The sequence below is a fragment of the Notolepis coatsorum genome (genome assembly GCF_963971535.1).
Source record: "Notolepis coatsorum genome assembly, chromosome: 5".
NCBI classification, from domain to species: Eukaryota; Metazoa; Chordata; class Actinopteri; order Aulopiformes; family Paralepididae; genus Notolepis; species Notolepis coatsorum.
This window is the reverse complement of record NC_140169.1, coordinates 83,114,083-83,141,912: the sequence shown is the minus strand read 5'-3', so window position 1 is coordinate 83,141,912 and position 27,830 is coordinate 83,114,083. Positions and strand designations below refer to the sequence as shown.

At 41.6% G+C, this 27,830-nt stretch overlaps 1 protein-coding gene across 1 annotated transcript; it reads left to right on the top strand.

Moving 5' to 3' along the window:
• Positions 1 to 629: 629 nt before the first annotated feature.
• tmed10 (transmembrane p24 trafficking protein 10) lies at positions 630 to 27,830 on the top strand. Its single transcript, XM_084313882.1, has 5 exons — positions 630 to 837; positions 2,948 to 3,068; positions 7,457 to 7,530; positions 23,722 to 23,848; positions 26,339 to 27,830. The coding sequence occupies exons 1-5, from the start codon at positions 661 to 663 to the stop codon at positions 26,458 to 26,460; spliced, it is 621 nt and encodes a 206-aa protein (XP_084170008.1). The 5' UTR covers positions 630 to 660; the 3' UTR covers positions 26,461 to 27,830.

The window sequence follows — 27,830 nt, the reverse complement described above, 5'->3', positions numbered from 1 at the left end:
AAGCATGGCTTTGTCAGTATTCCAATGTACAGCCCCACCCAACCCCAACCTCCTCCAATGTACAGTTTCCATGTCAAATGTATGTCAGTATTCCAATGTACAGTGTCCCCCCCCCCTACCCAACCCCCCCCCCCCCCCCCCACCTCCAATGTACAGCCCCACCCCACCTACCCAACCTCCCCCAATGCACAGTTTCTATGTCAAATGTATATACTCTTCTTCTGGATTTTTTTAGTATCACAAACAGTACTGTATTTGAAAATCTGGTATGTCATAAATGTATAGATGTAGCAGTACTGTCTATCTGTATGTCATGTTTGTCATATGATGAATTGAAAATGGAGGACCCTGATGGAAACAAGACGAAAGTCTTTCTCAGGTCTGCATCCTCTTAACAATTGTATGTATTGAGCTGTACTGTACTGTACCCATTCTGCAATCTGTTAATAAACTTTTCAATCAATCAATCAATCAAGAAACGTCAGCGGCCAATCAGATCGCGGAACCCGAACGCGGAACTGAAAGTGCGTTAGGGGAAATCTTTACGCCTCCAGGACAGCGGCGGCGCTACAGGCTCAGAGCTTCACGCGACCCGCGTAGCGACGTAACTGAAGCTACAGGGACCAGCTGGCTCGCGCGGGTTGGTTGACATCGTCAGCCATGGCTCGCTTCGCTGTCCTCCTGCTGCTACCGGTTCTCTTCGAGTCGGTATTCTCAATTTCTTTCTTTTTACCCGTCAATTCGAGAAAGTGTTTACGGGAAGAGATCCACAAAGATGTCCTCGTCACGGGGGAGTATGAAATCAGCGAACAATCGAACACCAAAACGAATTTGAAGGTGAGGATTTTTTCTTGTAAGAGTCGCAGTTCAACGTCAGGCTAACTCATCACGCTAGCTAAGGTAGTTTAGCTAACAACGTCGCCTTCTGCGTTAGCTCGGTGTGTGAGTCCGGTGGTGGTGGGCCTTCTTTAGCTGTAATGGATTCAACCTCCTCGTCTTCACCTTCTGAATGAGTGAAACGACGAGACGTTGAATGTATACAATAGCAGGTTAAATTGCGTTCAAGATAGTGTGTTGTTGTGAAGACATGGCGCCAGCAGCGTCGGCACTGACAGCTGTTGTGTTAGCTCCCGTTAGCTTCGCTGACATGATGCCCTTCTTCTTCCTCCTAGTGTGAGAGTTTGATGATGGCGAGATCTTTTTTTAAATCTTTTGATTCAACAGTGCTGGACACACACCCGAGCTTTCTTTGATTGTTGATCTTTTCTCGCGCGTTTCGTGTTGAGTTAAATGTTATTATATAATGTACATTATGTTAGATTTGAACGTATTTGAGCTTCGATGCTCCATTCAGGAGGTTACACGTCAGTCTTACCCCCCACCCACCACCACCACTACTCAATTAACGTGAGCCAGTTACCAGTTGAGCCAGATTAGCACCTTCACATGTTGACGTTGTACAGTTATTAAGCAAACATTTAACGCCTTTATTGATTTCGGCTTGAACTTCCAGTCACACATTAATAGAAGCCAGAAGATGGTACTATTTTATATATATATATTTTTATAAATTACTTTATACTTATCAGAAAATGACTGTCAGATGTTGCAACAGCTGTCAACAAAGTTAGTAATACTATGATTTTCCTACATTTTGAGCGATATCTTTTTGCTGGGAGAGTAACCAGTGATTCTTGTACCAGGTTATTAGTAGACTAGTTAGGAGTCTACCTACCTAATACTGTTCTGTGTTGGGCTTTTTTGACGTTGTGGAATTGATGTGTTACACCCGCTAAGTTCCTAGCTTTAAGAAAGACACAAGAGTGTAGGTTAATTTAACCATAATATTTATTACATAAAAAGGGGTGGACAAAATTACTATATAAGCCCACTTCAACCTCATGCTCAGGAACCCCAATCAGTCTTGACCGGGCAGGGTTTTATTCACAGCAACCTGGTGACACTTCACACAATGAAGGAGAGTAATATCAATTGTCAATAAATAGCACTTCATACGATATCAATTGTCAATAAATAGCACTTCATACGATATCGATCGTCAATAAATAGCACTTCACACAATGAAGGAAACTTTATCACACATCAATAAATACCACGTCAAGAACTGTATAAAAAGGGATATCAAACTTCTCACAATGAAGTAAACAGATATCCTACCACTCGGTGATTCAACTTGTGCAAACTGTGCATAACCACAGCATCCATATGATAATGGCACACTAAGCCTGCCCGTGTTCACGTCTGAGAGAGGTACCTTGTACATGGGTTGGTGTTATGGTGTGGGGGGAAACAGACACACAAATAAACAAACAAACATACATGTAAAGAAAACTAATCCGGCCCAAGGGCAAGACCCAATTATTTTTGCCCGTCTACCGGCCCATTGGCCCGGGCGGATTAGACATTATATTATAACTACCAAACAATAACTAAAAGTGTTTCACGACAAGAGCAGCTGGACCACTGGTGCTCTGCCGGGAAACAAACACAACAGTATTAAAACACTTTATTATTAAAACAATAACACGCATAATTATTAAACAACATTACATGCTAAAACAAAGTACTACATTTAAAATACCTGGTTCGTCGGTGGTCCTATTATCCTACCGACTACTTTCAATCCCGCTGGGAACCAGGCAAGTGATCTGGAACAAACACTCCATGTCACACATATTGCCGAGCACCTTAAAACCCGCTATTCCTATACCATAATACTACCACTGCCTACCTTAGCGTGCAATGCTTGTTCCTGCATTCCGGAGTGAGGTGTGCACCTACCTCACTGCACCGGCCGCAACAAACAATTCCAACTAACGTTCCTCCCGCAGGTATCCCCCTATAACGGAACCTGGCTCATTGAGGCCCCTCCTCCTTTCTCATTAATGCCACCCGTCACAGATGTATCCTTATTTTCCCACTTTAGATCACAGACTCCTCAAGCCACACTCTTTACTCAAAGGAAGATGCAACGAAAGGGAAGTTTGCTTTTACCACAGAGGACTATGACATGTTCGAGGTCTGCTTTGAGAGCAAATCGCCCATGGGTAAGTGTATTGCTATTGGCCTCTGAGATGGTGAACTGGTTTAAGATCCCTGTGACATATACACCTGCTGACCATGGATTGAATCTCACTAGAACCTTCTCTCCTGTGTCTCCCTCTCAGCTGTATGTCTCAATAACTAATTGGGGGGCATATTGACTTCAAGCGAGGCAGCTTCCATGAAGAAAACTAGTGTAACTGTGCAAAGACAAATTTCACTGCAGAAAATAGATGAACACACACACACACACACACACACACGCACACAGGATACACTTGTGCAGGTTTCATGCTTCAGTCTATAATATCCTTTTGGGTCTAACTTGTCTGAGGACACAGCAGGCACACCTCTGCTTATCTTATGTTTCTATGTTAAAAGTATAATACATAAAAATAGGGAAACAATGTCCAGGCACGCACTCCAGGTTTTTCCAAATTTATTGGCAGCCTGTAATCATGACGTTTCGGTGTGAACACACCTTCTTCAGAATGGCTTGCATGAAGCATGAAGGGTAAGTGACCCAAGTTTATACAAGACAAACAGGAAGTGACTACATAGGAAGTGACAACACATTCCCACAAGAGATCTGCAAAAAAGTACAAAATACCACTTACAATGGAGTTTTTGAGTACTAGTTGCCGTAATTGGCGCTTTAACGCACGGTAGGAGGAAAGGCTTCACACGAGGATACGTGAGCACTGCCACAAGCTTGGCTGGTGCACCGGAGACATAGGCTGGACAAGATATGCCTCCTAAAGTGTCTAAACGGAAGTACAGGAAGTACAGGCGTTTCCGACAAAACAATTATAGAAACGTGTGAAGTGCGGAAATTCTACCCCATAGACACTTTCGGCAGTAGTTCTTTACCAGGCTTTATCTCACAGAGATAAAACTCGAAATGAGGTTACCGGAGACGTGTGAACATGCCCTTGTGCTTCAATTTGATTGGTCTATCCGAACAAAATATAACTGCCTGTCAATCAAAGAAGGTCGGACTCATTACAAGTTCGCTAAAACTGAAAGTGAATATATATATTGCAAGAGCAAAGAAAACTGCTAAAATGGACTTTGCAGAGGTTATGTGAGGTAGGACATGTATTCAGCTTGTAGACTATAGAACAGGGATCGGCAATAGGCGGCCCGCGGGCCGACATTGGCCCGCCAGCAATAATTTCTGGCCCGTCAGATTATTTTGAGAATATGATATTTATTTTACGCGCAGGAAATATTCACTCGGGACGCCAGGGTGTCTTTTATTGTGAAGCTGTATCTATCTACCGGTAGTCATCAATAGCACTATAGCCAATTGAAATGCTAGAAATGGTCACGTGGACTGGGAGAACCAATGGAATAGTCCCTAACGAACTTTCACTTCCGCGTTCGAGATGGAGCGAGTAACAAAATGTGTTAAAAAACAAAACAAACATCTTTGGATAGGGAAATGCAACAGGGAAATATAACGCTTCTTTTAATAAACAGGAGCCATACTTAAAATACGGGTTTATTGCAACAGGTCGGTGATTCTTGCGTGCCGAGCCGACGTCCTCTCTGCATAATATGTGGCGACAACAACAACGAGGAAATGGTTGTTATTACAACTGTGTTCAAGTTGGCAGATAAAGTAGCTGCATTCAACGCCAATCTGGAATTGGAGGGCGGCGAGTGGATATGTGACATGTTTCAAACATTAGCAGGGATTTTGGAGGACTGAACAACAAACAAGGTATGGTGAGTCGTGTTTTCATGCATTCTGTCTTCTGATCTGTTCATCACCCGCCGCGGTGATCTGCAACAGCTGATCTGCTGTTCATGAATGAATGAATGAAAACTTTATTTAACAGATTGCAGAATGGGTACAATACAGTACGGCGCAATACACACAATTGTTAAGCTGATCTGCAACAGCTGAGAGCTGTTCATGAATGAATGGATGAGTGAGAACTTTGTTTGGCGGATTGCAGAGTGGGTGCAGTGCAGTGCGGCGCAGTGCACACGGTTGTTGGGGGGATGCAGACCAGAGAAAAACGTTTGTCTTTTTTCAATATCAGTATATTAAATTAGCCATTGTTTTTGATCCTGGCCCGCGAAGCAACGGCTTGGGGAAAATCTGGCCCGCCGCAAAACCTAATTGGCGACCCCTGCTATAGAACAACCACTGTCTATTCAGGGTGGAGATGTGAATATAAACAAAAGCAAGCTGTTTACAAGAAAACTTTGTTGGATACCTTAATCCATGAACGTGAAAAGATCAAAAAGAGCTTGAGAGAGTTGAGTAAACAGCATTGGATACATGGAATTCTCTAGTATGAAATATAAATGTGCATTTGCTATTGTTGATTATAAATTATACTTAAAGGAAAACTCCAACATTTTGGGAAATTAGCTTATTTAACATCTTCCCTGGAGTTAGACAAGAAGATGCATACCTTTTTCGTCTCTCTGCATGCATTAGGCTTGGGGAACGCCTGGACCGTTAGCCTAGCTTAGCTTCATCACTGGAAGTGGGTCAGACATCTAGCCTAGTTCCCTACAGTCAAGAAATACACACTCCAAATACAATCAAAATACAACTCCAAAACGTTCCTGTAAACATGTTGTGACCTGTGTATTTACCACATCTCCCAGTCACACAAGTCACACGAGTCTCCCAGTCACACAAGTCACATGAGTCTCCCAGTCACACAAGTCTCCCAGTCACACAAGTCTCTCAGACACACAAGTCTCCCAGTCACACAAGTCTCCAAGTCACTTGTGTGACTGGGAGGCGTCTATACTTCCCACAAGCAAGTTGTCCTTTTGCGCGATCTGATTGGCCACTGACGTTTCTGGTCATGTGACATGTGCGCCCAATCGTGTGACGGCAAGTTCTTTGGACGGTTAAGCTTAGGCCCTCTTTCGAAGTTGGTTAAGGTTAGAGTTTGTCTTAGAGCATGGCGATAGAACGCCAGCCCTGATTCCAGACTTGTGTGACTTGGAGACTTGTGACTGGGAGACTCGTGTGACTTGTGACTGGGAGACTTGTGTGACTGGGAGACTTGTGTGACTGGGAGACTTGTGTGACTGGGTGCCTTGTGTGACTGGGTGCCTTGTGTGACTTGGAGACTTGTGTGACTGGGAGACTCGTATGACTTGTGTGATTGGGAGACTTGTGTGACTGGGAGACTTGTGTGACTGGGAGACGTGGTAAATACATAGGTCACAACATGTTTACAGGAACGTTTTGGAGTTGTATTTTGATTGTATTTGGAGTGTGTATTTCATGACTGTAGGGAACTCGGGTAAATGTCTGACCCACTTCCAGTGATGAAGCTAAGCTAGGCTAACGGTCCAGGCGTTCCCTAAGCCTAATGCATGCAGAGAGACGAAAAAGGTATGTATCTTCTAGGCTTGGGCGGTATGACGGTATTACGGTATACCAGGGTATTTCGAGATCCCGCCGGTATGATTCTCAATACCGTGACGTCACAGACTGCTATTACACTGAGTTGATTGTAGTGCACAGCACACGCCAGCAGAGGGTTACATGGCTATCGTTCTGGGACTGGGAGCTAACGTTATAGTAGTACCTGGATGGTGCGGGGTAACTGGCTACCGTCCCGGGAGCTCACGTTGATACCTGGATGGTGCTAACTAACTAGCTACCGTCCCGGGAGCTCACGTTGATACCTGGATGGTGCGGGGTAACTGGCTACCGTCCCGGGAGCTCACGTTGATACCTGGATGGTGCTAACTAACTAGCTACCGTCCCGGGAGCTCACGTTGATACTTGGATGGTGCGGGGTAACTGGCTACCGTCCCGGGATCTCACGTTGATGCCTGGATGGTGCGCTAACTAACTAGCTACCGTCCCGGGAGCTCACGTTGATACCTGGATGGTGCTAACTAACTAGCTACCGTCCCGGGAGCTCACGTTGATACCTGGATGGTGCTAACTAACTAGCTACCGTCCCGGGAGCTCATGTTGATACCTGTATGGTGCTAACTAACTAGCTACCGTCCCCGGGAGCTCACATTTATACCTGGATGGTGCTAACTAACTAGCTACCGTCCCGGGAGCTCACGTTGATACCTGGATGGTGCTAACTAACTAGCTACCGTTCCGGGAGCTCACGTTGATACCTACTAACTGGCTACCGTTCTGTGATTTGTTTACTTCGAGGTTGAATAAAGTGCACTTTCAGGTTGAAAGAACGGCCCTAATCTCAACGTGTTTCAATATAAGCGTTATGTATGGTGATAACGAGTATATTGTCAGCAAGGTATGACGGTATGAAAAAAATGATACCGCCCAAGCCTAGTATCTTCTTGTCTAACTCCAGGGAAGATGTTAAATAAGCAAATTTCCCAAAATGTTGGAGTTTTCCTTTAATGTGCTGTTGTTGTCCACCAGGAACTGGGAGGGTTCCAGACCAACTGGTAAATCTTGACATGAAACACGGTGTGGAGGCCAAAAACTATGAAGAGGTAAGTCAAAAACGCTCTTAAGGAAAATTCTGGTTATATTTGACCATATACCTTATTTTTATTAGATGTGAAGCACCTCTATCTTCAGCAATGCCACTCACTCACTCCTTCGTGCATTTATTCACTCACTCACACTTAGGGGGCTTTCTCATTAGGAACGGGTGCTCCGCTCCATCCTTGCTCCGTCCTGAGTGCGAACTCCCCCCCCCCTCCCTCTCCCCCTCTGGTTTGTGTACACACTGCAGTCTGGTTCGCTCCGGTTTTTGTTTACGGTTTGCGTTTTGAGCGTGTAAGCTGCCGTAGGCGATGTCACTCTCGAACGTCAACACGAGCAGTTGAACACACGGTGATGGAAACTGGATGCCCGATATAAAGAAACTAATAACCAATAAATATGAAGTTATCTTTGAGCCTCTGTTGTCAAGCGTCGTCAATATAACCCACCCCCTTTTTCTCACGAATGGAACTTGTGTCGTGGAGTCCGCTTAGAGCGTTTCCAGGGTTAGCGGCTAATGCTAGTTAGCTTAGCCTATTTATGGGATAACTTAGCAGCTAACGTTAGCCCATAGCTTGCGTCAATTATATTGCATGTCACTGGTCTATAGAAATAAATGCATTCGAACAAGAAACTAATGTATAGACATAGCAATGGCAACAAAAATGGCCAGGCCTAATGCGAGCCAGGGAAGTCTTGTGCTTGTAACGTGGCTTCATGTTTTCATCCACTGAGCCGTGAGGCTCAACATGCTTGTTTGGTTGAGGTCTGAACTCGCCAAATTGCCCATAAATATAGTTTTTGTTGGTATTGTCCAGTTGTTGCTGTATGTTTTTTATCTGCCCAAAATTCAAGCAAGCATGAAGGCATTCTGTCAGCAAGTTGATACAACAAGCCTCTTCCGTGTTTTGGTACAAGCTTGCACACCACGCCCTCCGCTCCGTCGTCGGGGACGCTGGTTTGCACCCGAGACCACCTATTCCAGCGGTCCAGGTTTGGAGCGAATCAGCGTCCCCGGGGGGGGCGTTCTCATCAGGGACGATCACACCCTATTTTGGTGCGATCACACTATGATTCGACCCTGAATGGCTAGTGTGAAAGCCCCCTTAGCCACTCTGCACCTAGTGGTGGCTCACAGGCATGGCACTTTGTTTAAGACAGAACTTGCTGCATTATACCACAATATGGATTATTTGAAAATGTAGGCCAGACCTTGCTGGTAACGGAGCAGCTGATAAGAGAGAAACCTCCTTTTTTTTGCCGTCTCATATTATTTTAACACTTTGGCTGCCAGGAAACGCTTAAAAGCGTCATTCCCGGCCATGCTCAAGTTGCCGGAGGACGCTTTACAGCGTCCTTATATCAATATTTCAAAAATCTGCGATCGGATTCATATGTCCCCTCCGCTGGCCTGAGATCCACCAGGAGGACCCACTGAGCTCTCTGGCGGTTCAGGAGCGCCATCTGGTGGCCGATCGGCGCAATCGCTTAACAGGAAGTGGCATAGAGGTTGTGCTGGACGGCCGTATTACTTCCGGGCACTCGCTATAGGTCCCGGCATTCTAGCTCGTCACAATACACAGCGATCGATTGCCAATAACTCGATAAACAACATGATTTGGACGTATATACCATTATACAAGCTGGAGATGGACCGGGTAAATCTACATCCCATAATGATAAAATTTCTACTCTACGATGATCGCCCAACGGCGCGCGGAGACTGGGGTGAGTTTTAGCGTGTAACGTTACCGTCTTCGATACTAACTGCTAGGGGTGCACCGATATATCGGTCGGGTATCGGTATCGGCCGATAAGTGCCTTGTTGACTGCTATCGGCCTATCGGCCGATAAGCTCAAATGTGCCGATAGCAGTCGCCGATAAATACCCATCAATTTGTGTAGCGTCAAAAGGCAAAAAAAAAAAGTTCACTCGCGACCTACCTGCACAACGCCCGCCGTCCCCCACACACAAGCTACTGCATCAAAGTTACTATTTATGATTAACAAGGCATTCGTTTTGTGGCATTAACGTTATATAGTTAGTGTTACACGGACAATAACATCAGCATATTATTATTACCCATAGCAGCAAGGCATTACTCCGAGTCCGTTCATTAGCTACCGGGAGATGCAAGACTAACGTTACTGGTGAAAATGTGATTTGCGTTGTAATACTCCTTTGCCAACTTGCTGTACTTTGCTTGCAGGTCTGCAGCCATTATTGCTGCATTATGAATAGCCCCAACTTTAGCCAAGGTAACGTTATGGCTAAACCTTTAACAATAGTTAACGCTAGCTTTCGGTTAGCTGTTCAATGCTATTAATAACACAACTCCCCGTCAACACCCTCTCTCTGGAAGATGGCATTTAAGAAAGTATCTGCTTTTAAAATGACACAAACATTCGTTTTGTGGCATTAACGTTATATAGTTAGTGTTACACGTTCAATAACAAGCATATTATTTACCCGAAGATAGCAGTAAACAAGGCATTACTCCGTTAGTCCGTTCATAGCTCGGTTCCATTCCGTTGCTCATTCCGTACCCAACTACACATTCTGCAATCTGTTAATAAAGTTTTCAACCAGACAAATGTATAGAAAGGCTTTGTTTTATTATAACTTGTTGCAGTAAAATCATTATGTCTCATTTGGTCCGGCGCTCCATGCTGTGGAGCGCCGGTCGGCGGGCCGGGCAGCTAACGTAGCTACGTTAAGTGTGTTCAGCTCTCGCAAACAGAACAATGGCGGCATGCCCGAAAGTAGAAAAATGAATAAACGCTTGCCGATTGGTGGTAAGGACAGCAGGAGGTGGGTGCTAGCGGTGTGGCGTAATTGGCCGAATCGACTGTCAATCAAAATGGTTCCATTGCATTGGTTGAAAGCTCTGGTTGAGAGAATAGTATCCCGCTGCAGGCCGCAAGAATGGTTCCATTGCATTGGTTGAAAGCTCTGGTTGAGAAAATAGTATCCCTCTGCAGGCCGCAAGACGATACTGGGAGAGAGTAGAGCCATATGAAATCCGCGTTCACGGAATCGCGGACGGAATCGAATCGCGGAATTAACCAATAAAAATGGAATCGACTGCAAAACGTGGAATATTGCAGAATTTGGCCTAATCTGGACTGAAATTTCGTTTTTGGGTGGAACGTTTGGTGCACACGCGACCAGGGAGCCGGGGACTCTACAGCGTGTTACACACAACACAGCCGCGGTGCTCAAGCGTCTGGCTGCTTCAGTGTTAACATCGTCAAGAAGCTAAACAATTCCACAATAAGCCCTCAATTCAGAGCAGAACAGTATCCTAATGACTTTTATGCCTCCGGTGATAAGGTGTTTTGCTAATTCTGTCAACGTTCCGTGGACTGGACCCGCAAAAACACTTGCGACACTATTGTGATTAAATAGCTATAACGTTAGGACGTTTAGCTTCTAGCTAAATCTAGTGCACCCATCCATTTGTTTAATGCAAACGATTGTCATTATACACTGCCCTTTATAAACTAAATACACTTAAATAGCTATGTAACGTTATAGGACTATCTATGGAAATGATAGCTTCTAGAAGTTCTAGCTAAATCTGGTGCACCCATCCATTTGTTTAATGCAAACGATTGTCATTATACACTGCCCTTTATAATCTAAATAAACTTAAATAGCTATGAAACGTTACAGTACATAGGACTATAGATGGAAATGATAGCTTCTTGCTAAATCTAGTGCACCCATCCATTTGTTTAATGCAAACGATTGCCATTATACACTGTCCTTTATAAACGAAATAAACTAAACTAAAGGTGCCTAAATTATGCATTACTATATTTCATCACAATATAATAGATATAGCTAGGTTACTGACATTGTCATTGTGATAATGTCAGTAGTAGCTAGCTGTATCTATTGTTTACACTTGAAATATGTATTTTTATTTTGTCACAATATTAATTGAAAAATATTGTGTAAAATTGAACTGTATTTCTGAGTTGCAGCACTTAAAAACATTAAATGGACTGTTATATCTTATTCAATTGTGGACATTTATTCATTCCCACTTATTAGACACTATTTCTGATGGTAAAATGAGCATAAAAGGCAAAATACAGAATTCTGAAATATTAAAACAGAAAAAATGGAATTTGGGAAAAAATAAAATGGAATTTGGAAAATAATAAAACGGATTTCATATGGCTCTAGGAGAGAGATAGTGATACCATAAACATATTTCTTGATGTTTCCTTTTTTAAGTAAGTAAAGAGGCCTACAAATACAAACATACACATACAAATATACAATAGTTTCATTAAAAAATAAAAAAAAATAAAAAAAATAAAAAAGAATTACAAATACTTATATACAAATATCGGTATCGGTATCGGCCGATGGTGTTAGTTGAACAATCGGTATCGTATCGGCGGCCAATTTTCATATCGGTGCATCCCTAAATGACTGCATTTGGGCTTTCATGCCTGGCACTAGGGGTGGACGGTATAAACGGTATACGGTATAAACGGTATGAATTTGCTCTACGGTATGGATTTTGACTATACCGTCTAACCGGTAGAGCAGCTCTAAAATAGCAATGACGTAATGTAACCACAGCGCGACTATTTCAATCGCATTTGCCCCTAAAAATAGATCGAATTAGTCATAGATAATAGATATGTGCAAACTGGAAAAAGTTATTTAGGAGGCTTCGCGCAGTGGGCGCACTGGGCGTGTCAACACGCAATTGTCATTTCAATTTCAGTTCCTGGCATTTTTAACCAGTGGAGAAAGGTAAGAGATCTTACCTATCGTTTTTTTTATACAAATTATTCTACGTTAATAAAACATACCTGGTGATCAACTACAGTTTGCTGTAAACATTATGATGTTTATGTGTGTAGTGTTATGATAACGACGGGAGGACGGCTGCAGCAGTGGATTTGCGAAATAGCATGCAGCTGCAGAGCCGCAGAGCCAGTGGCTCTTTCAGGTCTGGTCACAGGTCCGCTCAACAGCGCCCCCCCACCAAACGGCTGAACGACCTGAAAGAGCCACTGGCTCTGCGGCTCTGCAGCTACATATGCTTCTAGCAAAATCCAGCCCCGCTGTTTGCAAGTTTCAAGTTCAAGTTTCTTTAATAGTTGTCATACAGAAGTACAGAATACTTTTATACAAAATGCTTCTTACTGTTACGCTCCAGAGACTGTTCAAGACAAGATATGAAATAAAATAACATAGTATAGCATAGGGGTGGGACAATACATCGATCCAGATCGATATATCGATCTATTATCAATAATCAAATAGGATCGACGCAACGTAAAAAGATCGATTCATATTGCGATACTCTTATTTTGAAAATCCCCGCGAGTCATATCCGCCGGCGCCCAGTATTGTGAAACTCCGTGTATACATTACAGCAGTGTTTGCGTCTGCTCTAAAGCACTACAGAGCGTCTATTTTGCGAGCCGATATAAGTCTGTGCAGTTTTTTCCCCGCAACGGGTCAAATGCATATAACAGGCGTTGCATCGTCGCCATTCCTTTATGCCAACGTCGCGTTAAATATCTAAATGAACGTCGCGTTGGCTGCTTAAAAGCTAAGCAGCTAACCGTGAGAGAGAACAGGAGAATGGAGAGGGGACTTGGAAGGAGGAGGGGTGGGGGCTGTGGGGGACTGTGTGTGTGTGTGTGTGTGTGTGTGTCTGTGTGTGTGTTAAAGCTCAATATATAAAAACAAAAGTGAACAGGAGGTCTATTTGTATTAAAAACAATAGATTGTTTTTCATTTAAATGTCTGGAAGAGCTCAAAAATAAATACATCAATTGATATTTCCGTAGCCTTTTTTTAGTTGATCTAAATGTGACTGATTGTGTTAAATGGGCACATAATATCGCCTCATATCGATCGCAGGCACCTGAATTGAATCGTATCGTATCGTATCGTGGCAGACTGTGTGATATCGGCAAATATCGTATCGTTGTCCAAAGAATCGATATCGTATCGTATCGTGATGAAACTGATGATTCCCACCCCTAGTATAGCATGTAAATTAGAAGTAAAAAAAATTAGGTCACAGTGTTCAATATAGACATATGTACAATGTTCGATGCAGAGTAGACGTAACTGAGTTACCATATAATATACAATACTGTGTAGTGTACTAATATACAATACTATATAGTGCAAGGCAGAAATAGGATGAGGTGCAATTTAGGTACAATTTACAGTAGGTGTACGAGTTGTAGTGCAAATCCTTTATCAATAAATATAAAGTGTGTTTGTGTGATCTAAAGTGTGGAGAGTGGGTGCTGCAGTGTGTTGTTTGTTTAAGTGAGTGTGTGGGTGTGTGTGCTGTGAGCATTTGATGGTTGTTGCATAGTGTTTATTGTTCGTTTAGCAGCCTGATGGCCTGGGGATAGAAGCTTCTTCTGAGTCTTTCTGTGCTCGCCTTAAGACTCCGGTATCGCTTGCCTGACCGCAGCAGTTCAAAGAGGCAGTTGTTCGGGTGGCAATGGGAGCAGCACGGAGTCTCGACTCGGGACTTATTTTATTTGGAATATAATGACTTTATACGCAAAAGTAGCCTAGTTTTAAGTTAAAATATTATAAATCTACATGCCTTGAGGATGTCATTCTTTATATAGCCTGCCTATCAGGCAAAAAAAATTATTCTAACGGAAACACTGATACCGTGATATATACCGTTACCGTCTATGCGTCAAATTATACCGTGATATAAATTTTAGACCATACCGTCCACCCCTACCTGGCACTGTTTAACATTGAAGACTTTACTTTAAATAAATGTTCTGTTTTAACCCTGCTGCCAAGTTTGTATTGGAGCTGGCAGAAGAAGCACGTTGTGGCCAGACCTGGGAAGCAAAACTGAGCAGTTTCAATGACTGCATTTGGTCTTTCATGCCAGAATAGGGGACGGACTAAGCACTTCCGGCCACTTCCGGTTTTGGCAACTCGCCGATCGGCCACCAGGTGGCGGTATTGAAGCGTTACAGAGTTGAGCGGAGTCCTACAACACCAGCAAAGACTCCGTGGGTGAAATGTGAATACCATGACGAAAATATGAAATATTGATCTCAAAGACGCCGTAACCCGTCATTGGCAGATTACGCATGGCGAGGAAAGACATGTAAACACGTCATCGGCGGAGAAAGGGTTAAGCATGGATTCGAAACACGGATATATACGTGGCCCGTCCCAATTGTGTTAAGTATCTCGAGGCTGGGGCCAGCATGTCCTCTTTTTTGGAAATAAAAATATGGTCACCCTTATTTAGATCAACAAAAAAAAGGCAACGGAAATATAATTAGACATTTACATTTTTTAGCTCTTCCAGATTTCAATGAAAATATTGAGCTTTAAACTTGAAATAACTAAGTTTCATTTTTTGGAACTGGCAACACACAACCTAAAACCCTTCTCTCTCCAAAACCGTTCCTACAACTATTTTTCTTATGTTGCATACAGTATACATTTATTATGTATTATATTTTTTATGTTTAAATATCAACATTATCTGGCCATCCTCAGTAAATACTATCAAACTCCTCTGACCTCATCTGGTCTGGTCTTTCCAAACACACAGAAAGTTAGAATGGCTTATAGCAGACTTAATGATTTTATAATATTTCAGCTAATGAAGTTGAATGGTTTATCATCAACTATCCAGTTTGTTTTCATATTGTAACGTTTTCCCACTTAAAATCATTGAACGTAGAGAGAGGCTGAACCCCCCCTCCCCTTTCCTCACTAATGGAACTCTGCTGTTTTTCTCTGTGCCTCTGAGCAGGGTTAGCTTAGTTAGCGTTAGCAGCTAACGTTAGTTTTGGTGAGGATGCAAAGCATTTTTATTTCTTTATTTCAGATCCCCATTAGTCACTGCCTCAGCAGCGACTATTCTTCCTGGGGTCTGGATCCAAACATATAGAATTAAACAAGAATAATCAATAAAACAACCTAAAAACAAAACAAATATCAATAAGACACCAATAAAATATACAAACAATTATAGAACATTAAACCAATCAAAATCAGACATACAAACAAATATGTATGCCAAGTTTTCTAATATAGAACAATAACAAATATCAATAAAACAACAAATATCAATAAAACAACAAACGAAGACATCTCAGAGAAAACTAAAACATGCTCAAAAACAGCACGACAATACTCCTCATAACCACTAGACAAAGACATTCCAAATCAACACATAACCCAACACAAGAACCCATTCATTAGACACAGATTAGACCCAACCAAAATCAATCTTTCTGCATTACAGCCACTCTTAGTCTCCTCTTGAATCCCACCTAAATTGAAATCGACCCCTCAAGGCTTGTCTAGTGCCATAGCCATGACCATCACTAATAAGCACCAGCTGCAAAAAGAGGCACACAGGTTTATGTAAAGTATAAATATTTCTCATAAACCAAATAAGACTACACACTAGTCTCTCATTGACTCTCATCCATGACAGTTCCTTGTGCATTTTTTCAACGCTGTTTAGTAAGCTGTATTTTATTTAAGTCTTGTTTGGATGCATTTGACCAGATTGCTGGACAGTAGTCCAGATGTGACAAAACTAGTGATTGTATGACTAGCTGTGTCAGTTAAAAAATAGGCATTCCGTCTAATAATTGAAATACTTCTGCTCATTTTTGTTACAATATTGTTAATGTGAGTTGACCAAGAGTGTTTCATCTATTATAACTCCTAGCAATCTGGCCTCCTTAACTTGTTCAATATCTGCACCCGGCAAAGAAATATTTAATCTGTGATTCTCTCTCTGAGCATGCTTTGAACAAATAATTAGACATTTTGTTTTGGATGCATTTAGTTTCAGCTTATTTACCGTGACCCATTCAGAAATCTGCATTAACTCGCTTTGAAGAAGACTGCTGAGGTCTTTGGCATTGCTTGCCGAAGCATATATTGTAGTGTCATCTGCATAAATGGAACTGCTTGCATTTTTTAAACTATGTGGCATATCATTTACAAATATTGAATATAATAATGGTCCAAGGCAACTTCCTTGAGGAATGCCACATTGTAGCGTTTTAACGCTTGATAAAGTTCCATTAAACAGGACACATTGTTGTCTCATGAATAAATAACTTTTCATCCAGTTAGTAGCTGAGTGTTTGAAACCATAATTAGCTAGTTTTGTAAGCAGCAGTTCATGATCAATGAGATCAAAAGCTGCGCTAAAATCTAACGGTACTGTACCAACTAATAATTTACAGTAAATATTTCTTAGCCAATCATCAGCCAATTGTGTAAGTGCTGTGCATGTTGAATAGCCAGGTTTATAAGCATGTTGAAAGTCAGAATTTTTGTTATTAAGGGAGAAGTCATTTTGAATTTGTTTGAATGCAATTATTTCCATAAGTATACCTAAAACAGGTAAAATACTGATTGGCCTACTATTTGGTCCAGTGAATGATTCTTTTCTATTTTTTGGTAGAGGAGTGACCTTAGCTACCTTCCATATTTGCGGATAAATTCCTTCCTTAACACTTTGGTTGCCTTGGGTTAAATTAATGATATACCATAGGTTGCCGGCTCTATTTGTCTATGGAGAAGTACCCCTTCTTTGCATGGCTATAACTTTTTAAATTCTATTGCTACATTGCCATTATTAGGGCCCATTCAAAGTCCTATATGTATTGTTCTTTGTGTAGCAACGTTAAACTTTTTCATTCACATATTCATAGTAAAGTATGGTCTAATGTATAAGTGTTTTCATCTCTTTCTGCAGCTTTCTCCAGAACGTGATCTATAGCCCCAAATGCATTATATTGATGATGCAATACAGTTTTATGGCAATCAGCGCGATATAAAAAATTCCAACTAGACGTACTTCTAGAAGTTACTACACGTCATCTGATGTTGACCGGATGGGCTAGGGGGCGTTTATAATTCCGTGGGCAGCGTTATACCAATCATCTAATGTGGGTCAAATGTTGATAATAGCAGTTAGTATCGAAGACAGTAACGTTACACGCTGAAACTCACCCCAGTCTCCGCGCGCCGTTGGGCGATCATCGTAGAGTAGAGATCTTATCATTATGGGATGTAAATTTACCCGGTCCATCTCCAGCTTGTATAATGGTATATACGTCCAAATCATGTTGTTTATCGAGTTATTGGCAATCGATCACTGTGTAGCGTGACGAGCCAGAGTCCCGGGACCTATAGCGAGTACCCGGAAGTACTACGGACGTCTAGCACAACCGCTATGGCACATCCTGTTAAGCGATTGCGCCGATCGGCCACCAGATGGCGCTCCTGAACCGCCAGAGAGCTCAGTGGGTCCTGCTGGTCGATCTCAGGCCAGCGGAGGGGACATATGAATCCGATCGCAGATTTTTGAAATATTGATATAAGGACGACGTAAAGCGTCCTCCGGCAACTTGAGCATGGCCGGGAATGACGTCTAAAGACGTTTCCCGGCAGTCAAAGTGTTAAGACTCAAATTGAATATATGACATATCGGACCAGCAATACTTCCAGCTGATAGCTTCAAAAGTCTACTGTCCAGATTGTCGTGACCAGAGGGTTTGTCACATTTTAATTCAGACAATAGCTTTTCAATTTCTGAAAGATTTGTGACAAAAAATTCAAATTCACATTCTTTGTCCTTCATGATCTGACTTTTTATAATTGAATCTGATAAGTTACCATTTACAGGTGGCATGTTGTCTCTTATAGTATTTACTTTATTTCTGAAATAGTTATTGAAATAATTTGCAATATCCAAGGGCTTAGTGATGAAACCATCCCCCGATTCAATAAATGATGGCATTTTACCCATTTTGTCTCTACCCATGATTTGATTCAGAGTACTCCAGAGTTTTTTACCATGTTTTGTTTCTTCAATTCTGGATTGAATTTAATGAATTAATGAATTAATTTAATTTGGTCACTTTATTTCTTTTTTTTTTTAATTCTTTTTCCCCCTCCTTTTTCCTCCGATTTTCTCCCATCCCAATGTTAGTCGTTATGCCAATTCCCAATCCCCTTCCTGGTCGCTGCCCACTTACCCCCCCACAGTCGGTCTGGGAGAGTGGAGGCTACCACGTGCTTCCTCCGACACACGTCCAGCCAATCAACCGCTTCTTTTCACCTGGCAGCGTGGATTCTCACTGAGAGGGCGTAGCGTGTGGAAGGATCACACTATCCCACTTAGATCCTATCCGCGCTTAGCAGGCGCCCCGACCGAACTGTAGGAGTCACCGTTTACAACGACCCGGACCCACCCCGCCAGCTTCTCCCACCCTCTAATACTGCCAATTGTATTAGTGTGAACGGCCAGCCAAGCTGGTGACAACCCCGGAGCTGTGAGCTGGATTCGAACAGGCGAATCCAGCCGCTCCGGGGTTGGTGACGAACGCAATCTCCGTTACGCCACCTGACCGCCCCACTTTATTTCTTAAAGAGCGATATGCTATCTTCTGAATTCCGTGAAAGCATGTTAGACCCGTTGCTGGGGGAAAAGCAGGGACTTATTTTGGGTCGCACATTTTTTTGCAACAAAATATGACTTATTTGTTATTTTTAAATATACCGGTATACATTTATTTACTTACTTTTGGTCCCCTAAAATGGGGGGACTGTATACAATAAAAAAGGACTACAACTGTGTGGTTCACCTGACATGGATGTAAACACCCTCAAATTAAAGCTGAAAGTCTGAACTTTAACCTCATTGTCATTCTTCTATTTCAATTCCAATATCATTTATAATTATAATGCTCATATTCTGACAGTTTAGTTATTTCTAAGTCTGAGCCTCATGTCCCCTGCTCTGCTTATTGGTATAAAGAAAATGTAGGCCCTTTGGTTCAAATGATACGATCACATGCCATGGAAATAATGTAGTTCAAGACTTTTTTTTATTATTTTATTTAATACAAATCTTTTATAATTTTTTTTGTCTTTGTTGAAAAGAACTTAAGCATACTGTATTAATTACAGTAATAAATCCATATTCAATCATTGAGGAATTCTGTTCGGTTCAAAATCCCATCAATATAAAAGAAGAAGAAAAAAAGATAGTCGTAATAGATGATAAAGTGACAAAGTATTTGTCATCAAGGTAGGAAATTAGCACCAGCCAAATGCTGGTCAATATTATTTTACTAGTAAGTTTGTCTACATTTTAATAGACACTTTGGCAGGTAAACAAAGACTATTTTATATTCTACTAAAAATACTTAATTTATTTTCGGCTGGTAGACTAATCCTAAAGTATCTAGAACATTCATGAATCCATCTGCCTCTGCGGCTGGTGAATTGAAAAAGTACCTTTTCTGTCGTGTTTTATAACATAGAGAATCAAGTGAGGGGCCTCTCATACTGTAGATGGTGGTATTGCTGTATTGCAGTGCTTTGCTTTCAAACCTCAAGGCTACGGTTGAGTTTGAGGTCAGTCCTGCCTGCTGTGAATTACAACAGCCGTAGCTGCCTGGGTCCCGCTAAGGGAACCCTCTAAACACAGAGCAGAGAAGCGAGAAAAGCCCTGCAAGCTGGAGAATCTCCCTCCTCCCACACACATACCGTGCACACACCACTGCAGTGAGCTACCCTTCCTGAGTGAATCCCACGCCCGTACCGTGCACACACCACTGCAGTGAGCTACTCTTCCTGAGTGAACCTCAGCCTATACGAGTGCGAAAGGAGGAGATGTGAAACGGTGACTGTCGGCACGACGCCTGCCGGAGTGGGCGGCTACACCGTGTTACGTGTTGTATGCATGTACGTGCGCATACGTGTGAGTGCGTGCATGAAGGGTGTGTTTAAGAAAACGTATGCAAACGCTTGTGGAAGTAATCTTACAGGCTGGGTGAGGTTTTAAGAGTTGGCAAGAGTCCCTGTCTCTTACACAATGCTGAAACACAAGCAGTGTTGCAGACACCCAGACCAGTTAACCTCCATCCAGCTCTTGTCTTGATCTCAGGTTTTGGTCTAAATCAAAATTTTAAACTATATATAAAAACGGCATCATAAAAAATATCTATTTTGTTCCAGTTCTGGGCTTGATCTTGTCTGGGATCAGGTATGGGTCCCGTCTGTATAACCTGTACGTCCTGATTGTCCAGTTATCTAACATAATTAGTATGCCGTGCTAAAGACAGGGTTCACACAGTCATGGAGAACCTGAAGAGTCGATGGAATTTAAAGAATTGTGTTTTCCAGGAAAATGATGCCTGTCCAAAATGTTTTTGGACACATCATGGACATTTCAGGGGGAAAATGTATAAATAAAAAGAAAGCAATATGGGGAGCTCCAGTAGCTCACCGCATATCTCTGCGCTATTTCTGCGTCGGGGAAAACCGTGCTCGTCACGGATCTGGGGGACACGAGTTCGATTCCCGGACCCGCCGTCATTTATCAGAATGTCTTCCCCTGCTCTACATCCCGTTTCAACCTGTTTCTGTCGGTCATGCTTGACCAGAAAAGCGATAAACGCTTAAAAAAAAGTAAAAAAAAAAAAAAAAAAGCAATATGTAGTTTATCTAAGGGAGAAGCACAGAAGCTGTTTTTTTGTGTGGCTGGTTTCTGAGCACAATTTATGCTGAGTAACTGTTGAATTGGACTACCATCCTGGTACTGCTGAGAATCTAGCTTCACTTGTGTTCTAAAGATTACAAACATGTTAAAATGACGTTGTTCATAGTTTATGCTGCCATGTTGACATGACATTAGAGAACTGTTGACGTCACACCTGAGTTTCCTACAAGAACGACTTGGAGGAAGGTCACATACTGTATGGTTTATTTCTTAATCCCAGGGGAAACATGGTTTGCCACCAGAGCGAATACACAAATACAAATTGAAAGAAACATTCATACAAATGAAAGAAACAGTTACATGATACAATACACTACAGGATACACAACACAGTAGGAGAGCCTCGGAGTGCTATCGGTGTTCGTTAAAAAATTTAACCGCAGCAGGAACAAAGGACCTTCTCAATCGCTCAGTAGAGCATTGAGGCATCAACAATCTATCACTAAATGTCTAAATGAGCTTCGCAGAGCATCGAAAATACTGAACAGTGGGTGGCCTTCAAAAGATAAAATGGTGTTCAGTTTAGTCCTGGTTCGCTTGGCTATGGTGATCTCCAGGGAATCAGGAGGAAGGCCAATCACTGAGCCAGCCTTTTTAATGATTTTATTTATAGGTTTTTTGTCAGAAACCGTGATGCTGCCCCCCCAGCAGAGAACAGCATTAAACAGGACACTAGCCAGGAGATACCTTGATAGAATACATAGAGAAGTGACCTGCTGATGTCGAAGGATCGAAGTTTCCTCAAATGAAATAGCCGAGACTGGGCTTTTTTTTTTAACACAGAATCTGTGTTCTGCTTCCAGTCCAGGTGAACGCCAAGATATCTATAGGACTGGACTATTTCAACCTCCTGCCCCCTAATGATGACAGGCGAGACATTCACCTTCTTCCTACTGAAGTTGATGACCAACTCCTTGGTTTTTTCGATGTTTAATTCCAAGAAATATGCATCGCATGGACAAATGAGTATCTCCTTTTTATAGGCCCGGTCATCACCTTTGTTGATGAGACCGTACAAATACCACTTGGAGGAAGGTTTCCTTGCATTTTCTCTTAGCAGGATGGCAAATGTTTTTTTTCCCCTCGTTCTGACGTCATGCACCATACGTCTCCTGCATGTCTCCACACTGCAGCTGCGTAGCACAAGAGTGACCCCTACTGGACAAAGTGTATCACAACAGCCTGACATTCCAAAGGAGTTTGAAGAGATTACCCTATGTTTCCATTATTTCATCCCTTTTTTGTAGAGACGTCTCAAATAATCTGGTATCAGTCCCTATAAGACAAAGTATTGCTATTTTTTCCATCTACATCATTTCATGGAGCTGTAATTAATACAACACAAGGATTCAATGTTCCCAATGACATCTTTGAGGGACATATTCAACCTCAATAACTGTCTAGACTAAATTAATGTGTGCAAAACTGTTAAAGAGTTTCTGGATGTGTGTGAGATTATGTGCAAAATAAATCTGCATTGTTTTTTTGGTGAAGTGCTCCTTTAAAATTGGTAGCATACGTTTTACTGTGTTGCAATTAAACCAACGATCCTCCCAGGTTACAAAGAGGTTGCATATATTTAATATGAAATCGACATGGTGACAATGGGTTTCATTCATCCTCATTTTGACATTGACACTTTGAATTGCCATTTTCTGGGCAATAAATATTTTCAACTCCTTTATGATCCCGGAAATCCTTGGGTTTATGTTGCTTTATGATCTCTCTGAGATCCTTGGGTTTATGTTTGCATGGTATCTAATCTTGCATTTTTGCCAGAAGCTCTAGTCATGTAAGTCAAGTTTATTTGTATAGCCCAAAATCACATAACATGTCTCAACAGGCTTCACAAGCCCACAGTGGAACTAGTGATGCACTGATATCAGGCTAAAATAAGGTGTCTGTATCAGAGAATTTACCCAATACTAGAATCCAATCTATGTAACATGTCAGAAATCGGAGCAGAATGACTTGTTTTCTCCAGTGACCCCAAACCGATGGTCTTAAGTCTATTCTTTTAAGTAAAAGTGACGGAACAGATCGATACTGAAAGTTTAGAACTCATTATGTGAAATGTGCTTAACGTCTTCAGACTAGAGCGATACCAATTTCCTCTCTGTCCGTTCAGTTTGTGCTCCGCTAGGCTATAGCTTGTTCAGTTTGTGCTAAGCTAGGCTATAGCTTGTTCAGTTTGTGCTAAGCTAGGCTATAGCTTGTTCAGTTTGTGCTAAGCTAGGCTATAGCTTGTTCAGTTTGTGCTAAGCTAGGCTATAGCTTGTTCAGTTTGTGCTAAGCTGGGCTATAGCTTGTTCAGTTTGTGCTAAGCTAGGCTATAGCTTGTTCAGTTTGTGCTAAGCTGGGCTATAGCTTGTTCAGTTTGTGCTAAGCTGGGCTATAGCTTGTTCAGTTTGTGCTAAGCTAGGCTATAGCTTGCAGCCAGATAGATTTCTACTGAACGTCCAGAGAGGGTGTGGTGATGCTTCCTGCACTAGAGGGTGGTGCTCAGCAGCGCTCCGTTTCCCCGGTATACTGCCGGGTTGGCTGGTACACAGACTCGACCCATCGTGTTTGCTGTGGTTTTGATGATGTGTGTTTCACGTGTCCATCATTCAGATCGCCAAGGTGGAGAAGCTGAAGCCTCTGGAGGTGGAGCTGAGACGGCTGGAGGACCTGTCGGAGTCCATCGTCAACGACTTTGCTTACATGAAGAAGAGGGAGGAGGAGATGAGGGATACCAACGGTAAGAAGACGTCTGAAATGGCACATACATAGTCGGGGGATAGATTAGAGCAGGGGTTCTCAAACTTTTTTTATACCACGACGACCCCATTTTATTTAGGATTTCTTTTTGGCGACCCCACGCTTAATGTATTGTGGAATTTCAACGTGGAATTAAGGAATATCAAAATAAAGGCATACATTGTTGAACTTGATCATGCATATTTATTAGAAATTTTTATTACAGCACTATGTTATCAATACACATTTATAAAACTAGGCATATTTAGCCAACATTCTAATTTTTTATTTCTAAAGTACCTACCCATGACTTTGGGTCGCGACCCGTAGTTTGAGAACAGCTGGATTAGAGCTTGGGTTATTATTTGTTAAACCTATGCCATTTGATGGATAGTGGCTCCAGAGAGAAAGCGTTAGAGCTATATGCTCTACCTATTGAGCTACATGGGGTGTAAATACTTGAGTAATTGTACTTCGTTACAATACTTAAGTACTGTTTTGGGGGATTTGTACTTTACTCAAGTATTATTAGGTTTGTATACTTTGTACTTTTACTCCATTACATTTCAGAGAAAAAAAACATACTTTTTACTCCTTACATTTAAAATGCAGACCTACAAAGTACAAAGTACAAATCTCACAGGTCCAACTATTTTAATTAGTATATTTGAATTGTTTATCTGGTCGAACTAACGTTAACGTTATTAATCCTGCGACCGCAGGTAAACAGCCAATCAAATCCCCATCAATGGAAAATGAACCCGCCCATACCCATGCTGATTGGTCCTTGTGCAACACTAGAAGATATTTGATTAAACACCTGCTATCAGAAGAATAGACAGTCAGATCGGCATTATGCTGTGGTTAATATTGTGATATTATTCAGGGTACTCCAGTATTCTGTCTTTAATATTGTGATATTATTCAGGGTACTCCAGTATGCTGTGGTTAATATTGTGATATTATTCAGGGTACTCCAGTATTCTGCCTTTAATATTGTGATATTATTCAGGGTACTCCAGTATGCTGTGGTTAATATTGTGATATTATTCAGGGTACTCCAGTATGCTGTGGTTAATATTGTGATATTATTCAGGATACACCATTATTCTGTTTTTAATATTGTCATATTATTCAGGATACTACAGTATTCGGTCTTTAATATTGTCATATTATTCATGCTGTGATGTGAATGCCGTCCATGTTAGTTTACCTTCAATGGAGAAGTGCATTAAATAATTTTAATGCAAAAAAGTGTCCTCTGTTCTTTCATTTCAGCATTGTCTATCGCAGAACACATTCCATTGTGGGCAGAGTGTCTGCTTGGTTTCATTCCAGCCATGCCTAAACACCAGCTGATGATTTCACTAATTGGCTCACCTCTTCAACTAACTCACCTGGTGCAATGTATAGTTAAAATGAAAACTTGGCCCACGATGGAATGAGTTTGAGACCCCTGGTTTATCCCTTTAAAAAAAAATTACTTTTACTTTTTAGTACTTAAGTACATTTAAAAGTAGGACTCAAGTGTGTTTTTAGCCAGATACTTTGACTTTTACTTGAGTCAGATTTTGAGACAGTACCCATACTTTCACTTAAGTATAATTTCTGGGTACTTTTTACACCCCCTGCTTTTCAAGCCCATGTCCTAAGTTTTTTTTCCATAGTAATTAGTAGGTATTTTTTTAAGAACATATTTATTACTGAAACTAATTCCACCTGCCTGGCTGTGGCAGTAAAATAAACTTTAAACTGGAAGAGTAGTTTTAGAAGAGAATGTTTGGTCAATCAGAGAAACATATTAAATACCGGTAATAGAATTCTAAAGGAAGGAAGGAAAAAAAGGAAGTCTGAACTTGCTCGGGTGAAGAAGAAGAAGAATGTAACAGGCTTGTGGGTTCTTCAGTGTGAGTCTGTTTTCAGTCCAAGTCTTAACCCTTTCACTACCACACTACAGAAGTCTGTAGTGTGGTAGTGAAAGGTTAACCTTCTGTAGTGTGGTAGTGAAAGGTTAACAGTCTGTGGTGTGGTAGTGAAAGGTTAACCTTCTGTAGTGTGGTAGTGAAAGTTTAACCTTCTGTAGTGTGGTAGTGAAAGGTTAACCTTCTGTAGTGTGGTAGTGAAAGCGTTAACAGTCTGTAGTGTGGTAGTGAAAGGTTAACCTTCTGTAGTGTGGTAGTGAAAGGGTTAACCCTTTGGTAGAGTGGTAGTGAAAGGGTTAAGAGATGAATTCAAAATAATACTGCATCCTAGGGGTGGGAATCGCCAGCGGGCCCCACAAGATCATATTAGTCACGATATTGGTAATATCTATATATTGTGATTTATCACCCTTTTTCAACTGCTAATTATGTCCCCAATGGAAAAGTTGGTCAACATCTGCAATTAAAATATATACATCATGTGTTTATTGCACTGTATAGATGTTTCCCCCACCACCCTACTGCATCCCCGTGGCTAATAAACATAACCATTGTGTGTCCCCTCCCAGAGTCCACCAACACGCGTGTGCTGTACTTCAGCATCTTCTCCATGTGCTGCCTGATCGGCCTGGCCACCTGGCAGGTCTTCTACCTGCGGCGCTTCTTCAAGGCAAAGAAGCTGATCGAGTAGAGCGCCTCCCCCCCAAGCCCCCACATCAGGGGAGAGGAGCCCCGTCAGCCCGTGCTTCCCAAGATCCACCCTCCTCGGACTAGCTTCAGCAAACAGCCAAGGGGCTCAGACTCTAGTTTTCAGGGTTGTGAGAGGAAGAGCACAGAGGCTGTCCTCTGGAAAGTGATCCTCTTTTTACTTAGTGGGCTGAACCATGAAAACCGCTGTAGGGAGAAATGCACTAAGACACGGGGGTGGGTTTTTACTTCACTGCATAAGTGAGATATTTCATTTTCTGTGATGCCTCGCGTTTCTGTCTGCGCTGTTTTTTTCCGACGGTTCCATCCCATTGAGTACTTTCCTGTTTCAGCTGATTTTCTTTTATGTACAGTTTGATTCAGTTTATTGGTTAACTGGATGTGCCACGAGAGAATGTCTATTGTACAAAATCTTTGCCATGCCAAGCAAACTAGATCCTTGGTGCCCTTTTATCAAGTGAAGGCTTATTTGATTGCGGAAAGTGGATTGTGGTTACTTTTGAAGAGAAAACTATAGCAACCACTGGATTTTTGTGTTCTGTCACTTAATTTGCATACATGTTTGGTAGCTAAATTTGGCAGCGTCTTTTAGTTTGTATTCATATAGTAAATGCTACTTACTTGCTTTTACACGTTATCAGAAAGAGTTGTAAGTTATCAGAAAGAGTTGTCATACAATAGGTCACTTCCATCAACCCATGCATGTTCTGGAATTGTTTTTACAAAGATAAATGTACCATCTCATACATTTATATCATCCAACAACAATATCCAGACACCTAACAACCATGTGTAGATTGTTCTCCTTTTTATAGGAAAAACATTTACAACACTTTCTGTGTGTCTCAGTTATTTGCAGATATAAAATGTAAGCCATTTTCTGTGCTTCAATTCTGGCTATTAAATGAATATAATTCTGCAATTTTCACATGCCAGTTTAGCCAGGTGGTGGTTTTAGAAGGGCCTGTGGAATAAATCCCAACTTTTCCCTTTGATGTTTTCCACAGAGTAGTATTTTTCTGTATACATTGTTGGGTAAAAATGTGCTTACTGGTCACAGTAATTGATACCAAGTTACAGTACCTAATTACAGATCCAACCAATGAGCTTTTTTCTTGTTTCTTTTCGTTTAGTAAGGAAGTGAATTCTAGGGCTTGGATGACGTGATGATGTGGTTGGTGATGACTACAGGTTCTAGCTTGTTTGACAGTTTAATTACGGCATATTTTATGTGGGTACAATTTTAACGGTGAACATGCGCATTGTGCGCAATCAATGATTTCTATATTGACTGATGACATTTTGTAAAGGTTTGTGTTGGGCTTTTATTCAATAAAATATTGGATGGGTTTA